At 43.2% G+C, this 26,595-nt stretch overlaps 1 protein-coding gene across 25 annotated transcripts in view; it reads right to left on the bottom strand.

Annotated features, from left to right (window-relative positions):
- Positions 1-26,595, bottom strand: part of PAQR5 (progestin and adipoQ receptor family member 5) — a 102,469-nt gene that overhangs the window by 32,339 nt on the left and 43,535 nt on the right. For 21 of the 25 annotated variants that reach the window (XR_012415102.1, XR_012415101.1, XR_012415100.1 and 18 more), the window contains one exon: positions 14,528-14,693. Coding sequence is in view for 17 of the 25 variants with exons in the window: in XM_073996133.1 (XP_073852234.1) it covers positions 14,528-14,578 (51 nt within the window). In the remaining 8 variants the exon portion in view is untranslated. Of the gene's footprint in view, positions 1-14,527; positions 14,694-17,260; positions 17,358-23,358; positions 23,519-26,595 lie in introns of all 25 variants that reach the window. The other 4 variants (XM_073996144.1, XM_065548121.1, XM_073996141.1 and 1 more) reach the window with 2 other exon arrangements.

The following is a 26,595-nucleotide window of genomic DNA, read 5'->3' as shown; positions in this document are numbered from 1 at the left end:
TAGTGGAGACAGGGTTTCAACATGTTGGTCAGTCTGATCTCGAATCCCTGACCTCAGGTGATGCACCCGCCTTGGCCTCCCAAAGTGTTGGGATTACAGGCGTGAGCCGCCACGTCCGGCCTTGCTGCAGCAGTTATAACCTGCTGGTTATATATATCATTTGCTGGGTACCTGCGGTGCACCAGGCTCTAGGTTGGACAGTATGCCACGTCACTTGCAGGACCATGCTTAGTTCCTGCAGGACAGAAATACCTAGGCTCTCAATTAAAAGAGCATAAAACAACAATTGCACACCACACACATGCAATTACTAGAACTTTAAATAGGCTGAATTAATAGCCAACCATTGTTGGTATGAAACAATTACAGGAAAATGCCAATTTACAACACTGCTGTGATGTTTTTTAAAAAAACAACATATCCAATATTCAGTCAGGCATAAGAATGCTTTTTGTACATGCAGTACAACATTTACAGAATACAATGGTAAGTGTCTTCTGGCTGAACATGTAAGATGGATAAAAAGTAATGAAATAAATGATCAATATCAGAGATGGAGGAACCAAAGGATATTAATAATTTAATGGACAATAAAGTTAAAAAATGATACACAAAATGTTTTTAAAAAGTAAATAGCACTGGGCATGGTGGCTCACACCTGTAATCTCAGCACTTTGGGAGACTGAGGTGGGCAGATCACTTGAGGTCAGGAGTTCGAGACCAGCCTGGCCAACATGGTGAAATCCCATCTCTACTGAAACTACAAAAATTAGTTGTACATGGTAGCGCATGCCTGTAGTCCCAGTTACTCTGGGGGCTGAAGCAGTAGAATCGCTTGAACCTGGGAGGCAGAGGTTGCAGTGAGCTGAGATGATGCCATTGCACTCCAGTCTAGTCAACAAAGTGAGACTCTGTCTCAAAAAAAGAAAAGTAAATAGGACTCAGGTAATGTGTACTAGGGAAGAAAAGTCCTATTGAATGACTAGCATTATAGACAGTATTGATCTACAGCAGAAGAAAGTAAGAAAGTTGAAATAACAGAGCAATTCCATTGGTTTTACATTTGTTGTAAAAATGCAGTCTTTGATTTAAGAAGTAGAAAAACGATTTTCAGTTTTAGGCATTGATTTCCAAAGCTGCCATGGGCAAGCTTGTGATAATAGTATAACATGGTTGCTAACTCTGCAGTAGGCAGAATAATGGCTCCCCAAAGATGTTCACATCGTAATTGCCAGAACCAGTGAATATGTTAGGTTACACAGCAAAGGGGCAGTAATGTCCCAGGTGAAATTGAAGTTGCTAATACACTGACCTTAAATTAGGGAGATTCTCTGGTTACCGAGTGGGCCCAGTATAATCAAAAGGTCCTTAAAAATGGAAGATGGAGGTAGAAAAAGAGACTCAGAGGAAAAAGTGACTACAGAATAAGGTCAGAGAGATGCAACATTGCTGATGTGAAGATGGAGGAAGGGGCCAGGAGCCAAGGAGAGCAGTCAGCCTCTAGGAGCTAGAAAGGTAAGGAAACAGATTCTCCCCAACAACATCCACCAAAATCTAGATTTTACCCAGTGAGCCCCATGTCAGACTTGTAACCTACAGGACTGTAAGATCATATATTTGTTTGTTTGTTTTTTGAGCCACTAAGTTTGTGGTAACTTGTTACAGCAGCAACAGAAAACTAATGCAAGGTCAGAATTTGACCAAAAATCCAGAAGTATTCTTAGTGCTGAGTATGGTGGCACATGGTTTGAATTGCTTACTAGGAGAATTGATTGTGCTCTCAATTAAAAGAACATAAAACATCGCTTATACACAACACACATGCAATTACTAGAACTTTAAATAGGCTGAATTAATAACCAGCCATTTTTGGTATGAAATAATTACAGCAAAATGCCAACTTACAACAGTGGTGTGATGGTTTTCAAAAAATAATGTGTCCAATATTCAGTCAAGCAAAAGAATGCTTTTTGTTTTGTTTTTGAGAGAGTCTTACTCTGTCGCCCAGGCTGGAGTACAGTGGCATGATCTTGGCTCACTGCAACCTCTGTCTCCTGAATTCAAGTGATTCTCCTGCCTCATCCTCCCGAGTAGCTGGGATTACAGGCATGTGCTACCATGCCCAGAGAATTTTGTATTTTTAGTAGAGACAGGGTTTCACCATGTTGGCCAGGCTGGTCTCAAACTCCCGAGACCAGGCTGGTCTCAAACTGCATTGGTTTCCCAAAGAGCTGGGATTACAGGCGTGAGTCACTGTGCCTGGCCAAGAATGCTTTTTGTACGTACAGCACACTATTTACAGAAGACAATGGTAAATTTCTTCTGGCCAAATATGTAAGGCGGCTTTAAAAGTATTCTTAGTGCTGGGTATGGTAGCACATGGTTTGAATTGCTTACTAAAATTGATTAGGCTCTCAATTAGATTTTCTATGGAATAGTTTAAAGATTATACATGACATTCTCTGAATCTTCTCCCAAATGGGACATCTTGCTGAAACACATACCAAATTTGACCTTAACTACTCTCATTCACACAATGGGAATAACAAATCTGTGCTGTTAAACACTTAGATTTAATTTAGGTAAGATATAGGATGATGGGAAGAAATCAGTGTAACAGAATATGCTATTTTTAGTGGGAAATAACATTAATTTTGAATTTGAGCTCTCAACTGATATTTGTTACGAGATAGTGTTAGCAAAAGCCTACAAAAAAATCTAGGCCTGGCTATTTCATTTTTAAAGGGATTAAAAATACATATTTATTATTTTAAATATGTATAGGACTTTTCTAAACCAAAGGAGTCACACGTAAAATACATAATAAAGGTGACATTCCAATAAGATAAAATCCAAAAAAGGAAACAAAAATGTCTCTGGACTATGAAAGAGAAGATTCACATACAGATCATCCTGAAATTAATTTCTGTAGGGATTATTTCTCTGGACATTGTAGACTAAGGTATAATTTTGACTGAATAAAGGCCTACTGTTTTCAGTTTTCCTTATACTATCTCTTTATATTTTTCTTAATAAAATAGATGAATATTAATCTAGACATTACTTTGAGAGAGTAAAGATAGCAAGATGAGATGGTAATCTATATGGAATTAAAATATTTAATAATTTTTCTGCTTAATATAATTATCATATGATGCAGCCTCATTACAATGTTTGAACTTTATATGAAAAATTTATAATTTTCTTGCTCAAACTGGCTTCAATTTAAAAAAAGAAAAAAATTTATAATTCATTTCTGACTCAAAATGTGGCCGTAACAATTTTTTTTTTTTTTTTGGTAATTCCAGCTGTTCTACCTCAATAAAACTGAATGGAATCTCAGCAGAAGATTATCCCAAATGAAATTAATTTAAGAAACAAAACTAAGAACTACAATGACTCAGGAATAGTGGTTTAATTATAACATCATTGTCAACAGAACACAAATTATATGATAATGTTGATTACAACACTATAACTCAATTTTACTGAAATGAAGAAGTAAAATGAATTATATGGAATAAACACATAATAATTTATAAATTATGCATGTTTTTGTTTTATTACTCTTTCAAACATAAGTAATTCATCAACGTAACATTTAGACATGTACAATAATAATTAAACTCAGTTGTTTTTCATATTTTGCTGACTTTAGCTATATAAAAATCAAAGTTTCACTTTTTCTGTCCTTATAAAGGGGCATTTGTCAGCTCAGGCACAGTGGTTCACACCTGTAATCCCAGCACTTTGGGAGGCCGAGGTGGGTGGATCACCTGAGGTTGGGAGATTGAGACCATCCTGGCTAACATGGTGAAACTCTGTCTCCACTAAAAACACGAAAAATTAGCTGAGCATGGTGGTGGGTGCCTGTAATCCCAGCTACTCGGGAGGCTGAGGCAGGAGAATTGCTTGAATCCAGGGGGCAGAGGTTGCAGTGAGCTGAGATCATGCCATTCTACTCCAGCCTGGGCAACAGAGCGAAACTGTCTCAAAATAAATAAATAAATAAATAATAAAATAAAGGGGCATTTGTTAAGGTAGAATAGAACCATTTTACATAACTGTTGGCTTCATTTATAACTTTTAAGTATTTAGACATATAGCCTATGGCCTGCATTTGTCCTTCTTATTCAGACTTAGCATATATTAAGGGCAAGTCTGGTTTCATTTGATCATCATGAGAGCATGGCAAGGTAGGGACTGTCAACCCATTTTACAAATAAGAAAACAGAAGCTCAGTGAGACGAAGTTTCCAAGGTCATAATAAATACCAGAACCAAGACACAAACCCTAGTCTTAAATTGCAAAACCCCTGTGTGCTTCACAGCACCCAGCTGGTGGAACTAAGGATTGCTACAAACATGTTTTATAGAAACGCTAAGGGTCATGAAAGTTTTCAGAAGGAAGTAATCACTGGGGGTGAAGGAAGGACCTGGAAGAATGACTGGGGGACTCCGGTTCTGGCCAAATGATGGTCGATTAGATGTTATGAAGGATCCTTCTGATTAATGCAATTAATATGCTGTCTGGAGTATGCATCATAAGCCAGTATATCAGCAAAATGACACAAAAGTAAAGAAGTCACAAAGCCCCCAAACAGAGGGAAACCAGGAACCCTGTGAGGTAAGCTGCATTCACCATCAGAGTCTCTGCTGCCAGATTTTGTAAACAAGGGATGAAACCCAAGGCCCAGCAAAGGCAGGGAATCTAATAGGAGACTTTGCCAATAAAGCTAGGAGTCTAAAGATAAGTGAGTGTGAAATAAATTCAACCAGGCAGAAGAGGACAATAAGGAAAGTTGTTTCTCTGAAAAAAAAATCTCTCCCAAAATTCATAACCATCAAATAGTCTTCATATAGGTTTGTGGTCCAAGCCCCTACTACTTTTGTGGTCCAGGAAATCTCAAGTGAAAAAATTAAAGTGATTACAAATAGAAAGAGGTTAACATTTTGTAGTTCCCTCAGGTAAGTTACAAAAGCAAACACAAATCCTCTCTGAAGGATTTCTACCTTTTTTTTTTTTTTTTTTTTTACTTGAGACAGAATCTTGCTCTGTCACCCAGGCTGGAGTGCAATGGCATGATCTTGGCTTACTGCAACCTCTGCCTCCTGAGTTCAAGCTCAAGCTATTCTCCTGCCTCAGTCTCTCGAGTAGCTGGGATTACAGGCACGTGCCACCACGCCCTGCTAATTCTTGTACTTTTAGTAGAGACAGGGTTTCGCCATGTTGGTCAGGCTGGTTTTGAACTCCTGACCTCAGGTGATCCACCTGCCTTGGCCTCCTAAAGTGCTGGGATTACAGGTGTGAGCCACCACACCCAGCCGGATTTCTACTTTAACACAGGCATGCACACATAGGGAAATAAAACACCATGAGTGAGAAACAGCAGAAACAGTAGATGGCAGAGACAGAGATCAAAGTTCAAATATTAAAATATAAAATAACTGTGTTTAATATATTTAAAGAAATAAAGATAAACAGGAAACAAGCCAATTTGAAAAAACAGGCTGGGCTTAGTGGCTCAACCCTGTAATGCTAACACTTTGGGGACCGTGGTGGGTGGATTGCTTGAGCCCAGGAGTTTGAGACCAACCTAGGCCACATAGTGAGACACCCTCATCTCTACAAAATTAAAAAAAAAAAAATTAGCTGGGTATGGTGGAGCAGAGCTGTAGTCCCAGCTACTGGGGAGGCTGAGGCAGGAGCATCATTTGAGCCCAAGAGTTTAAGGCTATAGTGAGCCATGATTGCACCACAACACTCCAGCCTTGGTGACAGAGCAAGACCCTGTCTCAAAAAAAAGAGCCTAATATAACTTTTAGAAATTAAAAAATAATAATTGAAATGTAAAATACATCAAAGGAATAAACAATACACTAAACCTGTCTGAAGAGAAAATTAGTCAACTGAAAGATCCAAAGAAAGTAGCCAGAATGCAGTCCAGAGAGAGTAATAGATAGAAAATATGAAAAATCTAATAAGAGACACAGAGAACATTTCTCCAGAAGGAGAAAATATAAATGGTTTTGATGTGCTATTTGAAGAAATAACTGATACAATTCTGGAATTATTGAGTCATCAGTCTTCAGATCCAAGAGGTTAAGTAGACAGTTGGTGTTCACCAAATATTCCATGTGCTTTCCCACATTCCTCAAACTTTCTCAATGTTAGGTTGGGGCCATGTGACTATTTCTGGTTAATGTTACTTCGAGGCCAGAAGAGTTAAAAGCAGAGGCGCAGTAGCTCATGCCTGCAATCCCATCACTTTGGGAGGCTGAGGTGGGCAGATCACCTGTAGTCAGGAGTTCGAGACCAGCCTGGCCAACATGGTGAAACCCCATCTCTGCTAAAAATACAAAAATTAGCCAGGTGTGGTGGTGCATGCCTGTAATCCCAGCTATATGGGAGGCTGAGGCAGGAGAATTGCTTGAACCTTGGAGGCGGAGGTTGCGGTGAGCCAAGAGAGTGCCACTGCACTGCAGCCTTGGCTGCAGAGCAAGACTTGGTCTAAAAAAAAAACAAAACAAAACAGAAAACCTGCTTGCAGATATTACTACACACTTCTGAAGGACCTTTCGGAGGGACTCTTCAGTACTGAGCCACTCATGATGCCACGGGAATTGCTTTTGGCCAACGGGCACTAGTTATACTCCTCCCCGGGGGCTGTGTATATCCACTGATGAGGGATCAAGGTCCTGGCCTCCTTTTCCCATTTGGGACAACTCTGAAAGGCCAACTAACCTCCGGAGCTCCTGAGTGACTGGTGGAGGCTTCTAACGCAGCTTCTCCTTCTGCACATCCTGCCTACTTCACATCCTTGCAGGTGTTCCTGAGAATACTCCCCCATAAACTTCCTGTGCCCGAATCTTTTTCTCAAAGTCTGTTTCTAGGGAAACTAACTTTCTCTTCTCCTCCCATCCAAGCTCGAATCTGGCCCAGCCCTGCCTAGTTTCTGAGATCAGGCGAGATAGGCGTGTTCAGGATGGTATGGCTGTAGACCCTCACTTCGCCTTCTGGGATGACCTCGGAGGCTGCAGCTGGGAGACGGTGGATCTTCCGTCTGCCTGGGTGTCTCAGTCCCTCACTGACCACTTAGCTACGTAGTGTGATGCGAAATAACCTTTGCTATGTTAAGTCACTGAGCTATATGGGGTAATTTTTAACTCAGCATAGCCTGACCCTGTCTAGTACAGCTATTCATGTTAAAATAGCTGAAGTGACCACTAAACTAATCCACATAGAGCATATTTCTAACACATTAATTATAAAACAGGTGGAAGGGAAAAATAGCATATGAAAAGAAAAAAAAAGATGAATGTAAAACTCAATCCAAGAAAGCAAGGGAAACAAGGAACAAATAGAGAAAACAAGACAAAAGCATTTAAGACAATGAAAATAAATGTGGATATCAGTAATCATTATAAATGTGAGTAGACTAAACTGTCAGCTAAAAGACAAATATTGTCAAACTAATAAAATCTCACCATGTGCTGTTTACACAAGACACAGTTAAAATATAATCATGGGGAAGGATTGAAAGTCAAAGGAAGGAGATAAGCCAAACAAATGATAACAAAAGCTTGAGTGGTTATATTAATATCAGATGCATTCCAAGGCAAAAAGCATTACTAGATATAAAGATAATCACTACAAAATCATACCTTTGCATCACCAGGAAGATAGAAAATAGGACAGTTATAAACTTGGATATACCTAAAAAACACAGGCTCAAAATACATAAAGCAAAAATTAACTTACAAGAAGTAATTTACAAATTTGCCACTATAATGGCAGATTTTTTTAACACGTCTCAATTATGCATAGATCAAGTAGAACAAAATTAGTGAAAATATAAAGATAATTGATCTTATGGACAAATATGGAATACTTCCTCCAACAACTGGAGACTATACTTTATTTATAGGCACACTTAGAAGATTTATGAAAATTATTCATATGCTAGGCCATCAAGCTAGTCTGAACAAACGTCAAGGATTGGAATAACACAGGGGGCATTCTCAGACCAAGATCAATTAAGTTAAATCAATAGTATAAAAACTCCATATACTTGAAAGCATAGAGTTACCATATGATCCAGCAACTCCACTCCTGGGTTGCTCACCAAAGAGACTGACAACTTGTCCACCTAAATGACTTGTACGTGAATGTTCACAGTGGCATATTTATTTATAATAGCCAAAAAATAGAAACAACTCATCCTGTTCATCAACTAATGAATGGATAAACAAACTATGGTCTATCCATTCAATAGACTATGATTTGGCCATTAAAACAAAGTACTGATAGATGCTACAGCGTAGATGAACCCTGAAAACATCCTGCTAAGTGAAAGAAGCCAGTCAGAAAAGGCCACATATTGCACCATTCCGTTTGTGTGAGATATCCACAACAGGCGAATCTATACAGACAGAAAGTAGGTTAGGTGGTTGCCAGGAACTGAGGGGATATAAAATAGCTGCTAACGAGTGCAGTTCTTTCTGGGGTGATGAAAATGTTCTAAAAACTGGTGATCATGGTGATGGTTTTGTGCAACATAATCTGTGTTCAACATACGAAAACCCACTGAATTGTACGCTTTTACAGGGTGGATTTTATAATATGTGAATTGTATCTCAACAAGGCTGTTATAAAAAAAATCTTTCCATCAAGAAAATTCAGCTGTAGGGCCAAGTTGTTCCCTGTACAACTCCAGAGGTTGCCATTCACATAGACTAAAAGGGAAATGGTGCCGCCTTAGAGTTGGGCAATATGGTGGCTCTGCCCAGGTAATTTCCCAGATAAATTCTACCAACCACTCAGGAATGTATAATTCTAATATTAGATATTTTTCCCCATAGAATAAATAGGCAGCAATCTCCAACTCACTTGTGGTTGGCATATTCTGAATCCCAAGTCCAGGCAAGCACAGCATAAGAAGAAAACATTATAGGCCAACTCATTAAATCGACTTAAAGATCCTGAACAAAATATTAGCTAACTGACTCTAGCAATAGATTAAAGAGATATTGCATCATAACCAAACTGTATTTAAAACAAGACAAAAAATTGGTTTAACATTAGTAAATCAATCAATGTAATCACCACTTTAACAACTTAAATAAATCATATATGATCATCTCAAAAGATACTGATTGGAAAAAAGAGTTCTGTAAAATTCATAAAGGAGGCCAGTCACAGTGGCTCATGCCTGTAATCCCAGCACTGTGGGAGGCTGAGGTGGGTGGATCACCTGAGGTCAGGAGTTTGAGACCAGCCTGGCCAACATGATGAAACCCCATCTCTACTAAAAATACAAAAATTAGCCGGGCATGGTGGCACTTGCCTGTAGTCCCAGCTACTTGGGAGGCTGAAGCATGAGAATCGCTTTAACCTGGGAGGCGGAGGTTGCAGTGAGCCGAGATTGCGCCACTGCACTCCAGCCTGGGTGACAGAGCAAGGCTCTGTCTCAAAATAAATAAAATATAACATAATAAAATAAAATTCATAAGGGAAGGCTGGACCCAGTGGCTCACACCTGTAATCCCAGCACTTTGGGAGGCCGAGGCAGGTGGATCACGAGGTCAGGGGCTCAAGACCAGCCTGGCCAAGATAGTGAAACCCCGTCTCTACTAAAAATACAAAAACTAGCTTGGTATGGTAGCGGGCACCTGTGATCCCAGCTACTTGGGAGGCTGAGATAGAGAATTGCTTGAACCTGGGGGGCAGAGGTTGCAGTCAGCTGAGATCTCACTACTGCACTCCAGCCTGGGTGACAGAGTGAGACTCCATCTCCAAAAAAATACCCTTAATCTGATAAAGATGAAAAGATTACTTATTACATATACACACATACACACACAGCAAATATACTAAATGGTGAAATGTTTTTTTGTTTTTTTGTTTTTTTGAGACGGAGTCTTGCTCTGTCACCCAGGCTGGAGTGCAGTGGCGCGATCTCGGCTCACTACAAGCTCCGCCTCCTGGGTTCACGCCATTCTCCTGCCTCAGCCTCCTGAGTAGCTGGGACTACAGGCGCCCGCTACCACGCCCGGCTAATTTTTTTGTATTTTTAGTAGAGACGGGATTTCACCGTGTTAGCCAGGATGGTCTTGATCTCCTGACCTTGTGATCCGCCCGTCTCGGCCTCCCAAAGTGCTGGGATTACAGGCTTGAGCCACCGCGCCTGGCCATGGTGAAATGTTAAAAGCATTTCTTTTCATTAAAACCAAGAACAATACAAAGATGCCTGCTATCACGACTCCTATTTTATATATATATATATATATATATATATATATATTTTTTTTTTTTTTTTTTTTTTTTTTTTTTTGAGACAGAATGGTGATTGCCTTAAAATCACCCACCTCGGCATCCCAAAGTGCTAGGATTACAGGTGTGACCCACCAAGCCCGGCTCCTATCATATTTTAGTAAGCTACCAGGTGATTCTGATATTGGTGATCTAAGCACCCTCTCTGAACAGCCCTGGGCTGGAGAAACCATTTACGCATTGAGATGGCTCCTTGTTCCCAGTGCCTGAGCCCACCTACCAAACACCAATGCCAGCCACTGATCTGGCTATGCTTCCTTCGTTCATAATAATCCCACTGTTCTATCTCATTTTTCTTGGATCTTCACAATTGCCCTGTGAGACTGACTTAACAGGAGTCACCTCCATTTTACAGATGAGAACACTGAGACTGAGGTTATGACTGGGTGGCAGAGCTGCAGTGCAAGTCTGGAAACAGCGTTGCTTTTCCTCTCTGTGTAGACCAGTGCCTCGGGGAATCCTCCTGTCCATGCCCCTAAACTAAGGCATCTGGGACTATGGGATGTGTTTACCTGTAGCCTGTGAGTCAAGGCTGTAGTTAATTAAAGCTTAGCAGTTTGATTGGGCGCAGTGGCTCACGCTTGTAATCCCAGAACTTTGGGAAGCCGAGGCGGGCGGATCACTTGAGGTCAGAAGTTCGAGACCCAGCCTGGCCAACACGGTGAAACCCTGTTGTTATTGAAAATACAAAAATTAGCCGGGTGTGGTGGCATGCACCTGTAGTCCCAGCTACTTGGGAGGTTGAGGCAGGAGAATTGCTTGAACCTGGGAGGCAGAGGTTGCAGTGAGTCATGGTTGTGCCACTGCACTCCAGCCTGGGTGACAGAGCGAGACTCTGTCTCCAAAACAAACAAACAAACAAACAAACAGATTAGTAATTTGACACTCGATGTTCTTGTTTCCTGGCAAAGTGTCATGCCATGTTGCATATGAACTTGTCTTTTTTCTTTAATAACCCTCTAATGTACCCAGGCTTAGTTTTGGACACAAGGGAGACTAAATATTATTTATTTAGGCATACACACAAGTTCTGCCTTCTGAGGGAAGAGAGAAACTGCCCTTTTCCACGAAGAATCTATCAGCCAGGAATGCACCAAGAATGGGCCAAGATTACAACTCTGATGATGCAGAGAGGTGAGCACACCATTCCCTATAGATAGCTGAGGCCCAGACAGGGTAGTGAAGTGGCCCAGGTCACATAGCTGGCTGATATACAACAGGAGAGGCAGGTGTACAGAGCAGCTTGCAGAAGTACAACCAACAGCTGAAAGAGCTCAGGGAAGGGAGTAAGCACGTGCCACTCCGCAAAGAAGGAAGCCAGAAAGGGGGAGCAAAGGTTGGGGAGAGGAAAGCCTTCTTCAAACAGAAATCAAGACAAGTGAAGGTTGCATCTGCTGGGGAGAATAAAAAGAAGAGGGTCTGTGGATGGGACGTGGTGGAAGAGGTGGGGAGGGATCAAGCTGGTGAAGATGGTGAACAGCAGGCTGGGGAGCTGGGGTTCTAGTCTATGGACAGGGCCTCTGAAGTCTCCTGCCAGCATGCTGTACCCCTCAAAGTGCCCTAGAGAGCCTAGGAGAGAATGATAATAATGACAACCAACATTATTAATTGTTCACCACGTGCCAGGCACTTCACTTGGGTCATCTCATTTAATTCTCAAAACCCCAGGAGGCAGATACTATTTTCATTCCCATTTTACAGAAGCAAAAGCTGAGGTAGAGAGATTATCGTGCTTGAGGCCACTCTAAAAGCCAAGTATTGGAACCCACAGAGCCCACCAAAGGTAAATTTTAACAATTGTATGAAATATCCTATTTTAAATAGTCATGTAAATAGTGCATTCCATTTTTAATATGCGTGCATCTGTTTTAATACTAATAAATGTCTTTGCACCAAATCCTCAGACAAAACTACCCTCCAGGCAGGCAGAGCCACTGTATTTTCTCTATGGCTTCATGAACCCTGGGTATGATGCCCAAAAACCCAATAGTGGATGCTGGAGCCCAAGGAAGATTTTGAAGCAAATGGTGGATGCAAGGTGTGATGCTGGTTTTCTGCCTCTAGCTAGTGCCATTTCACTAAAAGATATTATCATCCTCTAACTTATGAAAAACTGGACAGAGAGGACATATTCATCTTTCTCCCTTAGCCTCTGCCTTGGTTGTCCAGTCCTGACATTCAGAATCTCCATACATTCAGATTCCCAGCAGGTTACCCAAAGGACCTATTGATACCACTCTGCCCCCTTCACTTCTTTCCTGTGGACATACTCTGAACCCAACCCTGACCAAAATGTCCAGAAAGGTATATAAGCAGACTACCATAACCTCTACCTGAAAGAGGCTCCCCAGTCCTCCCGCCATCACCACCTGTCCCATGATCTCCCATCTCCAGGCCTTTACTCACACTGCTCCTTCCACCTGGAATGCTCTCCCCAGCTCCACAATCCTGTCCATCCCTCAAAATCTGTCTTACAGATCACCCCTTTCATGAAGACTTCCCTGATCCCTTCCTGCTTGATATAATTTGGCTCTGTGTCCCCATTCAAATCTCATCTCAAATTGTAATCCCTATAATCCCCATGTGTTGAGGGAGGAACCTGGTGGAAGGTGACTGGATCATGGGGGTGTTGTCCCCCAGACTGTGACTGAGTTCTCTCAAGATCTGATGGTTTTATAAGTGTCTGACAGTTCCTCCTTCACATCGTGCTCTCTCTCACCTGCTGCCATGTAAGACGTGCCCCTTCCCCCATGATTGTAAGTTACCTGAGGCCTCCCCAGCCATGAAGAACTATGAGTCAATTAGACCTCTTTTCTTTATAAATTACCCAGTCTCAGGCAGTTCTTTATAGCAATGTGAGAATGAACTAATACACTCCCCCGTGATGGAAGTGACCAATCCCTTCTCTGAAACAATCACCCTGTCTTAAGAGAGACCCTAACCCACTTTAGGAAAGAATTTCTCATGCACATTTAAAAATCTTTCTGACCAGCATATGAGCCACGCAAGGACAGGATTTGTATGTAGTTATTCGCTGAATCCCTTGCACATGATAGGCAGTCAATACACATTTCATGAGTAAATACATTCAAGAATCACACTGTGTTCCGACTAATCACAGCTGCTAATGCTCTGTGGGTAGAACCAACCAGCGAAGCGCACCAAGAAGAGAAGGTGATGGCCATGTGAGAACAGAGGCAGGCGCTCTGCCCAGTATCATGGGAGCCAGCCACACATGTAGCTTGCCTATTACTTGCCACATTCCTCAGCTCACCCCACCAAACAACTCTGCATCCCTTATGGTTTTCCCCCATGCCATCTTCCTGAAATCACCTAGCTTCACAGGCTTTTAGGGATAGGGTTTGGCAGTTTCCCCCTCAACCTTCCATTGGTGATGTTGAATTTATTTTGAAATTATTTTTCTAGGGCAAGTCATAAGTGCTTGGCCATCAGCCAAGTAGAACTCTCCTCCACTCTGTCACATCTTCCCAATGAAACTTCCCACCATGAAATGACACCCACTCTTCTTAGTCAAAAAGGAAGGAAATTTGACATCAACAAGGAGGTGCAACACAACGATGTGTCCTTTGCAAGGGAAGGAGGAAGTGCACCAGTTCTCTGTAGCACACAACCAGGCTCACCTATGGCTTATTAAAGCAGATCATCAGTGAGTCTCACATGTTTCAGGATACATGCCTGTGAGCTCCCAGGCCCATGAGTCCACTACAAGACAGTGCTAAGCCCATTCAACAACCCTCCCCATCACCCCAGTGAAGCCCTGGCCTGGGCATCCTGCAAGTAACGGGGATGAGCAAAGCCATGCCCTGGTGTGCCTTTGCCCATAGTCTGCTTTCAAGCACCCATAGAAGGGTCCTAAAAACATAAACCTCCTATCCAGCCAGCTGCTGCTGGCTTTATCTCTTCAGGTTGAATCTCAGTAATGACTTTGCTTCTGGATAAAACACAGATGTTATAAGGAAGGGTTATAACTTAAACAACTTTGGGAATACTTCCATTTCAAGGTAGGTGGGGGAAGTAGGAGGCTGTAATATCCTCCAAGGAAGTGTGGGAGGGGATCCTTGAAGAGAATGGGCCTGTACAGAACAGACTAGGTGAAGACAACAGTCCCCCGTTGCAGAGGCCAAGCCCTGGTCACACCCTGGAAATGAACCATCATAATAAATAGAGCACATACCTGTGGTATCTGGTCTGTGCTAAACAGCCTGGGGAGCTTCAGGCTCAGCATCTTGGAGCTGGGTTGGCAAGGCCAGTGGGTGACAGCGCCTCCCTGTTACCAGGCCTCAATCAAAGCTCTGACATGGCCTGGGGCGTCTCTGCCTAGCTGGTGCTGTGCTGCTTCCCTGAAAGAGGACAGCATGAAGAAATCCAGTCAGTTTCAGCCTAACTCCAGCTGGGTCAGGACAGTCCGCTTGTTCAACTATCGAACATATACTTGCTACACATGATGGCACAAGATCAAGCTTCCTTAAAAACAGCGAAACGATCAGACTGCTGAGTCATCCACTCCAAGAGTGCTGGAGGGAAGTAATTAAATAATAATATGGGCAATTACTATGGTCTGAATGTTTGTGTCTCCCCAAAATTCATGTGTCAAAACCTAATCTCCATTGTGGTGACAAGGAGCAGGGCTTTTGGGAAGTGACTAGGTCATGAAGGCTCTGCCCTTATGAGTGGGATTAGTGCTCATAGAAAAGAGGTCTGAGGGAGCTTGTTCGCCCCTTCCACCACGTGAGGAGACATAGAAGGAGACATCTATGAGGAATGGGCCCTCACCAGATGGGGAATCTGCTGGCACCGTGACCTTGAACTTCCCAGCCTCCAGAACTATTAGCAATAAATTTCTGTTGTTTATAAATTACCCAGTCTTGGGTATTTTGTGATAGCATGCCAAATGGACTAAGACAGTGATCATAAAATTGCAGAGCTAAGGCCAGATGTGGTGGCTCATGCCTGTAATCCCAGAAATTTGGGAGACTGAGATGGGAGGATCAGTTGAGCCCCAGAGTTCAAGACCAGCCTGGGCGATATAGTGAGACCTTGTTTCTACAAAGAAAAAATTAAAATTAGCTGGGCATGGTGTTGTAGTCTGAGCTATTCAAGGGCGGGCTAAAGTGAGATCACTTAAGCCCAGGAGGTCCAGGCTACTGTGAGCCATGATCATGCCACTGCACTCCAGCCAGAGCAATACAGCAAGACTCTGTCTCCAAAAGAAAAAAAAAGAAAAAGCCACAGTGCTGAAAAGGGTCTTAGAGGTCACCCAGTCTTCTCATGTTACACATGAAGGTGGGAGGGGTGGAATAACTTTCCCAAGGCAGCAACGCAGTGGGAGAGCTGGGCTGCTCACTGCTCCACTCCACCAGAGGCTGCGCCTGGATGGACAGTGGGATCTTTTTTTTTTTTTTGAGACGGAGTCTCGCTCTGCCGCCCAGGCTGGAGTGCCGTGGCCGGATCTCAGCTCACTGCAAGCTCCGCCTCCCGGGTTCATGCCATTCTCCTGCCTCAGCCTCCCGAGTAGCTGGGACTACAGGCGCTGCCACCTCGCCCGGCTAGTTTTTTGTATTTTTAAAGTAGAGACGGGGTTTCACCGTGTCAGCCAGGATGGTCTCGATCTCCTGACCTGGATCTTAAGTCTGTGTCTAGCCAGTGGGTGGAAGAGGACCAGGAGCTGCCCCAGATCACAGAAGGAGAAGCAACTCAACTCTTCCAGAAAGCTGACCAGAGTTCGGTTGCCCTGAGACACACAAAAGAACCAAGCCAAGCAAATAAATCCAAGGCACTTGTTGGAGACAGACCAACTCAAGAGTAAGTAACAAGATTGCTTAAATGCAGGATGAAGACCACTTAACAGCTGTGAGTAATGTGCACCACAGAGACCCAGAACCCTTGGAACAGGTCCAAGAAACAGAAAAATACACCTTGGATTTAGCAAAGAAGAGCAGAGTTGGAAATTGACCATGGTAAATTTCCTCCTCTACCTCTATCATCACTGGGCCGAAGTCTACCACCTCCTGAGAGCCCTCCTCATAGTCCCTGTCAACCAGAGGGGTTCTTTCCCCACCTCTGAACACACAGAGACCTTGCTTGTATGTACCTGCGGCACCAACCACATCGTACCTATAGTCACAGCTAACTTCAACCACATCATACCTATAGTCACAGCTAACTCTCTAGGCCTTGTCTGCCCCCTCAGGAAGAAGCCTCCCATAGCTGGCTGGAAACTCGGGGTGTATGCCTAGCCCACCCTGGGCCTCAGCAAATGCTTATTTAATGAAGCAATGATGCTCACAGTTTGAACTTGAAGTCGTTTTGATTTTTGTGGTTTGTTTGCTTTTGCTTCTTCTTATATTTATGTTCCAAGTATTTTCTGGAACTATGCAGCAAAATACAATCTGTTTATTTCACTGTTGTAAATAGGATTCTTTCTTAAAAACAGCAATAGAAGTATTATTCACAATACTCAAAGGGTGGGAGCAACCCAAGTGTCCGTTAAAGGATGAACGAATAAAACGTGGTGGTATCAGTCCATTCTTGCATTGCTATAAAGAAATACCTGAGGCTGGGCGCGGTGGCTCATGCCTGTAATTCCAGCACTTTGGGAGGCTGAGGTGGGTGGATCAACTGAGGTCAGGAGTTTGAGACCAACCTGGGCAACATGGTGAAACCCCATTTCTACTAAAATACAAAAATTAGCCAGGCATGGTGGTGCACACCTGTAGTTCCAGCTACTCAGGAGGCTGAGTCAGGAGAATTGCTTGAACCTGGGAGGTGGAGGTTGCAGTGAGCCAAGATCACACCACTGCACTCTAGCCTGGATGACAGAGTAAGATTCTGTCTCAAAAACAAGAAAACAAACAAACAAAACCTGAGACTGGGTAATTTATAAAGAAAAGAGGTTTGATTGGCTCACGTTCTGCAGGCTGGACAGGAAACATGGTGCTGGCATCTGCTCAGCTTCTAGGGAGGCTGCAGGAAGCTTACAATCACAGCGGAAGGTGAAGGAGCAGCTGGCAAGTCATATGGCAAAAGCAGGAGTGAGAGAGAAAGAAAGAAAATGATAGTGGGTGGGGAGATGCCACACACTTTTAAACAACCAGATCTTGACAGAAGTCACTATCTCAAAGATAGCACCAAACCACGAGGGATCTGCCCCCATGATACAAACACCTCCCTCCAGGCCCCACCTTCAACACTGGGGGTTACATTTCAACATGAGATTTGTGCAGGGACAAATATTCAAACTATATCAGTGAACTATACATACAATGGAATATTATTCATCCTTAAAAAGGAAGGAAATTTTGATACATGCTACAGCCAGGACACACCTTTGAAAACCTTAAGCTAAGTGAAGTGAGCCACTTACAAAAGGACAAATATTGTACAATTCCACGAGGCACCCCGAGTAGTCAAATTCCTAGAAACAGGAAGCTGGATGTTGGTTACCATGGGCTGGGGGAAGAGAACGGGGAGTTGGTGTTTAAAGGACACAGAGTTTCTGTTTGGGATGATAAAAATGTTCTGAAGACGGATGATGGCGATGGTTGCACAACACTACCAATGTACTTAATGCCACTGAGCTACACACTTCAAAATGGTTAAAATGCTAAATGTTATGTATATTTTATACCAATAAAATAGTGACATGCGATTTCAAAATTATAGAATAATAAAGAAAATAACTTTTTAAAACTCACCTACATTTTGCCCAGGTTAAAAAATGGAAGTTAATACTTTGCAAAAAATACAACACTGATGTAAGTAAGCCGTGGTACACTTAGTTTTTCATGGCTAAATCACCGAGCCTTGCACACTCACAGAAGTACCACTAATCCACCTAATGGCAGGACAAGAGGCAAAAGTCCAGTAGTAGGGAAACTCAAACACACCAGAGAAGCCTTAGACAACAATAGAAATCAAGGCTGGGTCTCCACAGACCTGCCTACCTAGGTCCCTTAGTTCTCCCTGGCTTTGACTCAATATCATGGGAAGAATAAGAAAGACACAGTCCCTACTGTCACACTATCTAGGTAGGATGACCACATTAGCCATGCAAAACTAAGGGGAAATACAAAGTAGTGTAGGATTCATTCATTTCTTCATTCATTCACTGCTTACTGCATTTTAATCATGTGGCAAGAAAGGGTAAGGGATAAGTGAATAGCTGATTATTCTCTGTGGGCTGCCGCAGATTTAAGGAAAAGCTGAGAATTTAACTGATATAAAAATGGTTTAAGTTTGGGATACGCAGAATAGAGGGAAGTAGGCATGCTTTGTATCATTCTATTCCTTCATTGCACAGGGGAAAAAAGATGAATAAGACTATCCTTGTCTCCAAGAAATATATAAAAAAGAAATAAAGAAATAGGACAGGCCGGGCACAGTGCCTCACACCTGTAATCCCAGCACTTTGGGAGGCTGACGCAGGTGGATCACCTGAGGTCAGGAGTTCGAGACTAGCCTGACCAACATGGTGAAACCCTGTCTCTGCTAAAAATACAAAAATTAGCTGGGTGTGGTGGCGAATGTCTGTAATCCCCGCTACTTGGGAGGCTGAGGCAGGGGAATCTCTTGAACCCGGGAGACAGAGGTTGCAGTGAGCCGAGATCTCACCACTATACTCCAGCCTGGGTAATAGAGTGAGACTGTCTCAAGAAAAAAAAAGAAAAAGAAAAAGAGAAGGAAGGAAGGAAGGAAGGAAGGAAGGAAGGAAGGAAGGAAGGAAGGAAGGAAGGAAGGAAGGAAATAAAAGAAAAGAAAAGAGAAAGAAAGAAGAAATAAGACAAATATATACCTGTATTAGAGTTTTCCTGAGAGGTAGAACCAAGTAGATAGGTAGGTAGATAGATAGATAGCGAGAGAGAGAGAGAGAGAGAGAGAGAGAGAGAGAGAGGTGATAGGGGAATTGGCTCATGTGATAATAGCAGCCAAGAATTCCCACAACAGGCTGTCTAACAAACTGGAGACACAGGGATGCCAGCAGTGTGACTCAGTCCAAGTCCTACAGACTCAGAATGAGGAAAGCTGATGGTTTAACCCTCGGGCTGAGGCAGAAGGCCCTGAGAACTCTGTGGGGTGGAGGTGCAAGTCCTAGAGTCCAAGGGCCAGAGAGCCTGGAGTTCTGATGCCCAAGGGAAGAAGAAGGGTGCCCCAGCTTCAGGAGAAAGAGAGAGAGAATTTGAATTTCCTCTTTTTGTTCTATCTGGGCCCTTGTTGATTGGATGGTGTCTGCCCACACCGAGGGTGGATCTTCCCCATTTGGTCCATGGACTCACAACCCAATCTCCTCTGGAAACATCCTCACAGACACACCCAGAAATCACTCTTAGCATTTCTCTAGGTATTCCCTAATCCAGTCAAGTGGACACCCAAAATTAACCATCATAAGTCTACCCCCTGTCAACTTGGCACCAATCTGCATCTCCTAAATCATATTTAATCTCCAAATAAAGACAATAACAAGAAAATAGTTCTGCATAACATGATACAATTATCCTGCATACAACCCAAAACGCACTAATCCCTTCCACAGAAGAGGAGGTAAAGCTCTTGGGTGATATTTACTCTTCTCTTGATATCTCATGACTTAAATACTATGATATAACATTAAAAATACTTAACTACTGATACAAGGTCAATGAATCTTATATTACATGATGAAGAAATAAGAGAAGCACAAAAACAAAGCTATTTATTAATATATGTACATACACCTGGAAACATATTCTTAACAAAACAGGGAGGAACTACTCATGAAAATTACAGTCCTTGGTTCTGTAACTGATCATGTTTGTAGCTGGTATTGATAACTATCATCTTCTACTACCCCTTCTGCATTCTCTTTGCCTTCAGTAAGCACCTTAGTTAGTCATGGTTCTTTACCTAGTGGGTTGGCCTAAACCTTAATTGCTGAAGGGTCTGGGCCATTTGTTAGTACTGCCTAGATTGAGTTGTTATAGTTTCCCATTGACCTTAATCACAGAGCAGGACAATACTGAGAGGCCCAAAGAGCTTTCCTGTATTGCAGACATACTCTTCCTCACTCCCATTGTCAGGTAGAAGGGCAATTTCTTCTTGGTCATCCACATCAATCATCCCAGCCCAAAGCATCACTCCCTTCCTAGCCTGCTGATTCAGAGGCACGAGAAGCCCAAAGTGGCTGGATGGCAGTCTTAACTTCCAGCTCAGTGGAATCATTGTTGTGTCTCCTGGTGGAAGCATTCTTCCCTCTGGAACTAAGACCTTTAGACCAGCAGAGCATCAAGTCTTCTTGGAAACAAGAAGTAAAAGTTTTGTTTGTGAGTCACTAGGGATAATGGCAAGTGGTGCCCCCCACCCCCCTCCATTTCTACAGTTTGATTCCTGCACCTGTGAATCCTGGCTGTGAGAGAGATAGTACCATATATTGAACGCTGATCCTGAGCATGTACAGCCTTCTGGACAACCTTGCCCCGGCCCTGCAAGGTATTGCCACCTAGCTGGCTCTGTAATTATGACTTCAAAAGGCCATTCTACTGTTCTATCAAGCCAGCGGCTTCGGAATAACAGGAACATGGTAAAAACAGTGAATTCCATGAGCATGGGCCCACTGTCATACTTCTTTGGCTGTAAAATGAGTTTCTTGGTCAAAAGCAATATTGTGTGGAATACCATGGCAATGGATAAGGCATTCTATGAGTCCATGGATGGTAGTTTCGACAGAAGTATCACATTCAGGGGAGACAAATCCATATCTGGACTAAATATGTATTCCAGTAAGGAAAAAACACTGCCTCTTCCACAATGGAGGGAGTCCAGTGTAAGCAACTTGCCACCAGGTAGCTGACTGATCACCCCAGGGAATGGTGCCACATCAGGGACCCAGTGGTGGTCTCTCCTGCTGGCAGATTGGGCACTCAGCAGTGGTTGTAGCCAGGTTGGCCTCAGTGAGTGGAAGTCAATGTTGCTGAGCCAGTGCATAACCCCCATCCCTGCCACCATGGCCACTTTGTTCATGAGACTCTGGGATGATGACAGGGATGGGTGGCGAAAGAGGCTGACTGGCATCTATAGAACAGGTCATTCTATCCACTTGATTATTAAAGTCCTCCTCTGATGAGGTCACTCTTTGGTGACTATTAACATGAGACACAAATATCTTCACCTCCTTTGTCCAATCAGAGAGGTCCATCCACATACCTCTTCCCCAAATTTCCTTGTCACCGATTTTCCAGTCATGTTTCTTCCATATTCCTGACCATCCAGCCAAACCATTGGCTACAGCCCATGAATCAGTATACTGTATACATCCGGCCATTTCTCCTTCCAAGCAAAATGCATGACCACGTGCCCTGCTCGAAGTTCTGCCAACTGAGAAGAGTTCCCTTCACTACTGTCCTTCAAGGATGCCTCATAGAAGGGCCATAGTGCTGCAGCTGTCCATTTTCAGGTGGCCTGTATCTCCCGCAGATCCATCTGGACAGCAGGCCCTGTTTCTCCTCCGTCAACTGATTGTACAGCACTTCCCATGAGGTCATAGGTGCAGGCTGGAAGAGAGAAGGCAGAGTAGGAGGAGTAGAAACCATGGGCATTTGTGTCACTTCATATAACTTACTTGTGCCTTCTGGATCTCTTCAGACCTGGTCATGTATAAACCACTTCCATTTGATGATGGAATGCTGCTGTGCATGCCCAACTTTATGGCTTGGTGGGTCACATAACACTCAGTTCATGATAGGCAGCTGAGGTCATGTGGTAAATTGGTGGTCCACGGTCAAGCATTCAGTTTCTACTAAGACCCAGTCCTACTAAGGCCAAGAGCTGCCTCCCAAAAGGAGGGCATTTATCTGTGGATGATGGCAAGACCTTGCTCCAAAAGGCCCTCTAAGGGCCTCTGCTGCAATTCACCTACAGGGGCCTGTCAAAGGCTCCAGAGAGCACCCTTATCTGCCACTGACACATCAAGCACCAATCGATCTGCTGGGTCCTATGACCCAAGTGGCAGAGCAGCTTGCATAGCAGCCTGGACCTGTTGCAGAGCCTTCTCCTGTTCTGGGCTCCACTCACAGCGAGCAGCTTTTCAGGTCACCTGGTAGATGGACTAGAGTAACATACCCAAATGAGGAACACGCGTCCCTAAAATCCAAACAAGCCCAAGGTGTTCACGTGTTTCTTTCTTGGTTGTAGGAGGGGCCAAATGCAACAACTTATCCCTCGTCTTAGAAGGGATATCTCAAGATACCCGACCCACACCACTGGATCCCTAGAAATTGCACTGAGGTAGAAGGCCCCTCAATTTTGTCAGATTTCTCACCCTCTATGTAAGCAAATGTTTTACAAATAAACCCAGAGTGGCTGCTACTTCACTGGGTCCAGTCAGCACAACACCATCAATGTACTGGGCCAGCATGATACCTTGTGGAAAGATAAGGCGATCAAGTGCCCTGCAAACTAAATCAAGACAAAGGGCCGGAGAGTTTACATACCCCTGATGTCGGACGGTGAAGGTGTATTGTTGGCCTTGCCAGCTGAGAGCAAGTTGCTTCCGGTGGGTTTTAGAGACAGGTTGGAGAAAAAGGCATTTGCCAGATGAATGGCAGCATACCAGGTACCAGGAGATGTGTTATTTTGCTCAAGCAATGAAACTATACCTGGTACAGCAGCTGCAATTAGAGTCACCACTTGGTTAAGCTTGTGATAATCCACTGTCTTCTGGATTATTCAGGATCCATCTGTCTTTTGCACAGGCTGAATGAGGATGTGGTGGGAATCTCCGCCCCTGTGTCTTCAAGTCCTTGATAGTAGCACTAATCTCTGCAATCCCTCCAGGGATGCGATATTGTTTTTGATTTATTATGTTTCCAGGTAGAGACAGCTCTAATGGCTTTCATTCGGCCATTTCCACCACAATAGCCCTCCCCTCACAGGTTAGGGAAGTCATGTGGGGATTCTTGCCAGCCTCTAAGTTTGTCTATTCCCTTGGACTCACTGTGAGTCAGACCCGAGCTACAACTCTGCTGATCATCTCACCTCTATGAGCCTCGCCTCTGATTAGAGGGCCACAGTAACATTTTGGGCCTCCTGGAATCAATGTCAGCACAGAGCTGGTGTATAGCCGTCCATGAAAGTTCTGATTACCTCCTTTTCTTAATACACCGTTACCCTGGGCCACAGATCCCTTTGGCAAAGGCTGGGAGAAAGAATAATAGTATAAATTTTCAGTAGTGTCCCCCTCCCTTAGGGAACCCAGCCCTGGGTCTCACTCTGTTGCCCAAGCTAGAGTGCAGTGGCAATTCACAGGTGTGATCACAGCACGCTGCAGCCTCGAACTCCTGGCGTCAAGCATCTTCCCACTTCAGCTTCCCAAGTACCTGGGACTACAGGCACCCCCGGCTATGCAAGATTTCTTTTTTTACCTAGGATACAAATCCTGAATGTAAGATTTCATTTAAAAGAGAGTTCCGAAGCTTTAAAATAAGTTTTAAATAGCTTCAAAAAAATCAAAACAAAAAGAGGGTGTGTGTTTAATACACTCTCCAGGACATGCTGAGCTCCCCTGAAATAGCCTTAAAAAAGAAAACAAAACAGGCAAATCAACGGCAAAATCACCCTCAGGAGGTTTCAAGCTAAAACCTTTCCATTCAAGACCAAGCAAAATTACTAAGAGGTGAAATTTGCACTTGGCTGTCTCATTCCTCTTAGGCTAGGGGCCCATCCATAAAGATCCCCCAACAGTGAACTTCAGCCTACACTCTGTGGATCTTAGGCCTTGAAGGACACAGTTGGCAAACCTCATAACCTATCAAATATGTTTACATAAAAGGTGGCCAAATTATAAGCCTATGGACTATTTTTCCAGTGAGAAGGTCCAAAAACTTACTAACTTCTAGTAATACAAATAAACTAAAAAAGTCTCTTCACAGCATTAATTTATTAATTAGTTAGGCATACATATTCAGAACCCCTAAATATATTCATATATTTATATGAATATTGAATATTACATATTCAATATATCAATTTTAAAATAGTTTTCCACTGATATTTCCCTTCCTTCCTTCCTTCCTTCCTTCCTTCCTTCCTTCCTTCCTTCCTTCCTTCTTTCCTTTCTTCTGTCTCTTTTCTTTTTTCTTTTTCTTTTCTTTTGAGACAGGGTCTCACTCTGTCACCCATGCTGGAGTACAGTGGTGTGATCTCAGCTCACTGCAACCTCCACCTCTCAGGTTCAAGAGTTTCTCCCACCTCAGCCTCCCAAGTAGCTAGGACTATAGCACACCACCATGCCCAGCTAATTTTTGTATTTTTTGGTAGAAACAAGGTTTCACCATGTTGGCCAGACTGGTCTCTACCTCCTGAGCTCAAGTGATCCACCTGTCTTGACCTTCCAAAATGCAGGGATTACAGGCATGAGCCACGGTGCCCAGCCTCCACTCATATTTCATAGAAATAAGTGTATTCAAAATCAGCAAGAGCATCTTCACAACTACGGCCACTCTTTTGAGTCACCTCACACAGTTTACTTGAAAAATACTCTCACCGCCAACAAAGTTGTTTGAAATCTATACTTGTTAAAGCTGTGTTTAATGCTAATTGCTGACAAATGTGTCCCAAGTCACAAGTCCTCATTCGCTATTATTATGCTGTTTGCAATTTGCTTTCAAATACTTCACATAGATAACATGATATGAAAATGTTAGTTTTAATCCATACCCCTGGTGGGGGTGGTTAGTTAGCATTTGAAAGACGAATCATAAACTCACACACACATTCCGGAGGGTACAGCTTGGATTCAGTTGAGGTTATTTTTAATCAACACCAGAGGCTTTACTAATTAGCAGAGTGAATGCTGTTTCTTTGGAGAAATGAGTGGAATTAGAGATATGTGAATGAGTGAGAAGCTTCCCTCTCTCTTGCGTGACAGCTATGGTATACCCCAAAGAGGCCACTCCTCGAAATGAGTCCAGATAAGCCTTTTAGGGAAGAGTCAATGGTTTGAATACAACTAGAAGTTCAGCTGAAGCATGCCACAAGACAGCTGTCACATCAGTCATGCACGAACTTTCAAGCAAGGTGTGCCTAAGAGTTCCTAAAAGAGTAGTTTGCTGTAGCCGGGCATGGTGGTCCACGCCTGTAATCTCAGCACTTTGGGAGGCCGAGGCAGGTGAATTGCTTGAGTCCAGGAGTTCGAAACCAGCCTGGGCAACATGGTGAAACCCCGTCTCTACCAAAAATGCAAAAATAAGCTGGGCATGGTGGCATGTGCCTGTGGTCCCAGCCACAGGAGGAAGAGTAGCTTGCTGGGGTTTGCTAGGTCATTATACTGTTTCTCTGTCTGCTTGCTAAAAAAAAAGAAAAAAAAAAGATATGCATGATGGAACTCACCCTGAATGTTGTATTGTGTTGTGCTACCTGGTGCTGAGATTGTGGGGGTCCTTCTAGTTCTCAGGTGCCTACAGATAGAATGAGCCTAGGACTGTATTTCAATCAACTTCAGACACTGTCAGCTGGAAGTCATGCCACTATTTTTGCCTACCACTAACACACACACACACACACACACACACACACACAAATGCTGCCAATTTTATCATGAGGCACCACTGATAGGAAATGAATCTTGATTTCAGAGCTGTTAAAATGTCGCAAAAAAGTATATGTTGAAATTGATTGATGAAATAGTCATTGTAAATGAGCAGTTGGCCTAAGTTCATCTGCAATGATTACTTTCTCCAAACTCACTACTCAGCTCTTTAAAGGAAGCTTTAAAGACTCTTTTACCACAAAACCAGGATTTGCAACTGGAAGACCATATTCCTGGGAATAAATCTCAATCTGTGTTACATTTTTTTGCCTCTATTTCTTTCCCTGATTGTGTCAAGTGCCTTCTGAAAGGATTCCAAGTAAGTATTCACTGGGAAATTCCAGGGTTACCCATGTTCCCCCAGACAGCCTATTCTAATAATGGAAAGCAGTGACCCTGAATATGAAAAACTCTGGATAGACCCAGCTGTAATGCCACCTCCTTGTTCCTGAAAAACATATTGGAAAACAAAACACTCAACTCATAGTCGGGTAACGCATAGCAAAGGCAAAGAACACTGGTAGGAAATTTCTCCGTGCTCGCTTTAGAATGGAAACACGAGACCAGGAAGCTTCTGAGAAGCCATCCAGTCTAAATCACCACTGGATGTCTGGATTTTGTTGAAGGCCTTTCAGACAAGTGGTCATACATTTGACCCAAAGAGGCAAGGCTAACAGAGGGGTTTC

This window comes from Macaca fascicularis, chromosome 7 (assembly GCF_037993035.2).
Source record: "Macaca fascicularis isolate 582-1 chromosome 7, T2T-MFA8v1.1".
NCBI lineage: Eukaryota > Metazoa > Chordata > Mammalia > Primates > Cercopithecidae > Macaca > Macaca fascicularis.
Note: the sequence above shows the minus strand (reverse complement) of the source record. Positions and strands in the feature narration are given on the sequence as shown.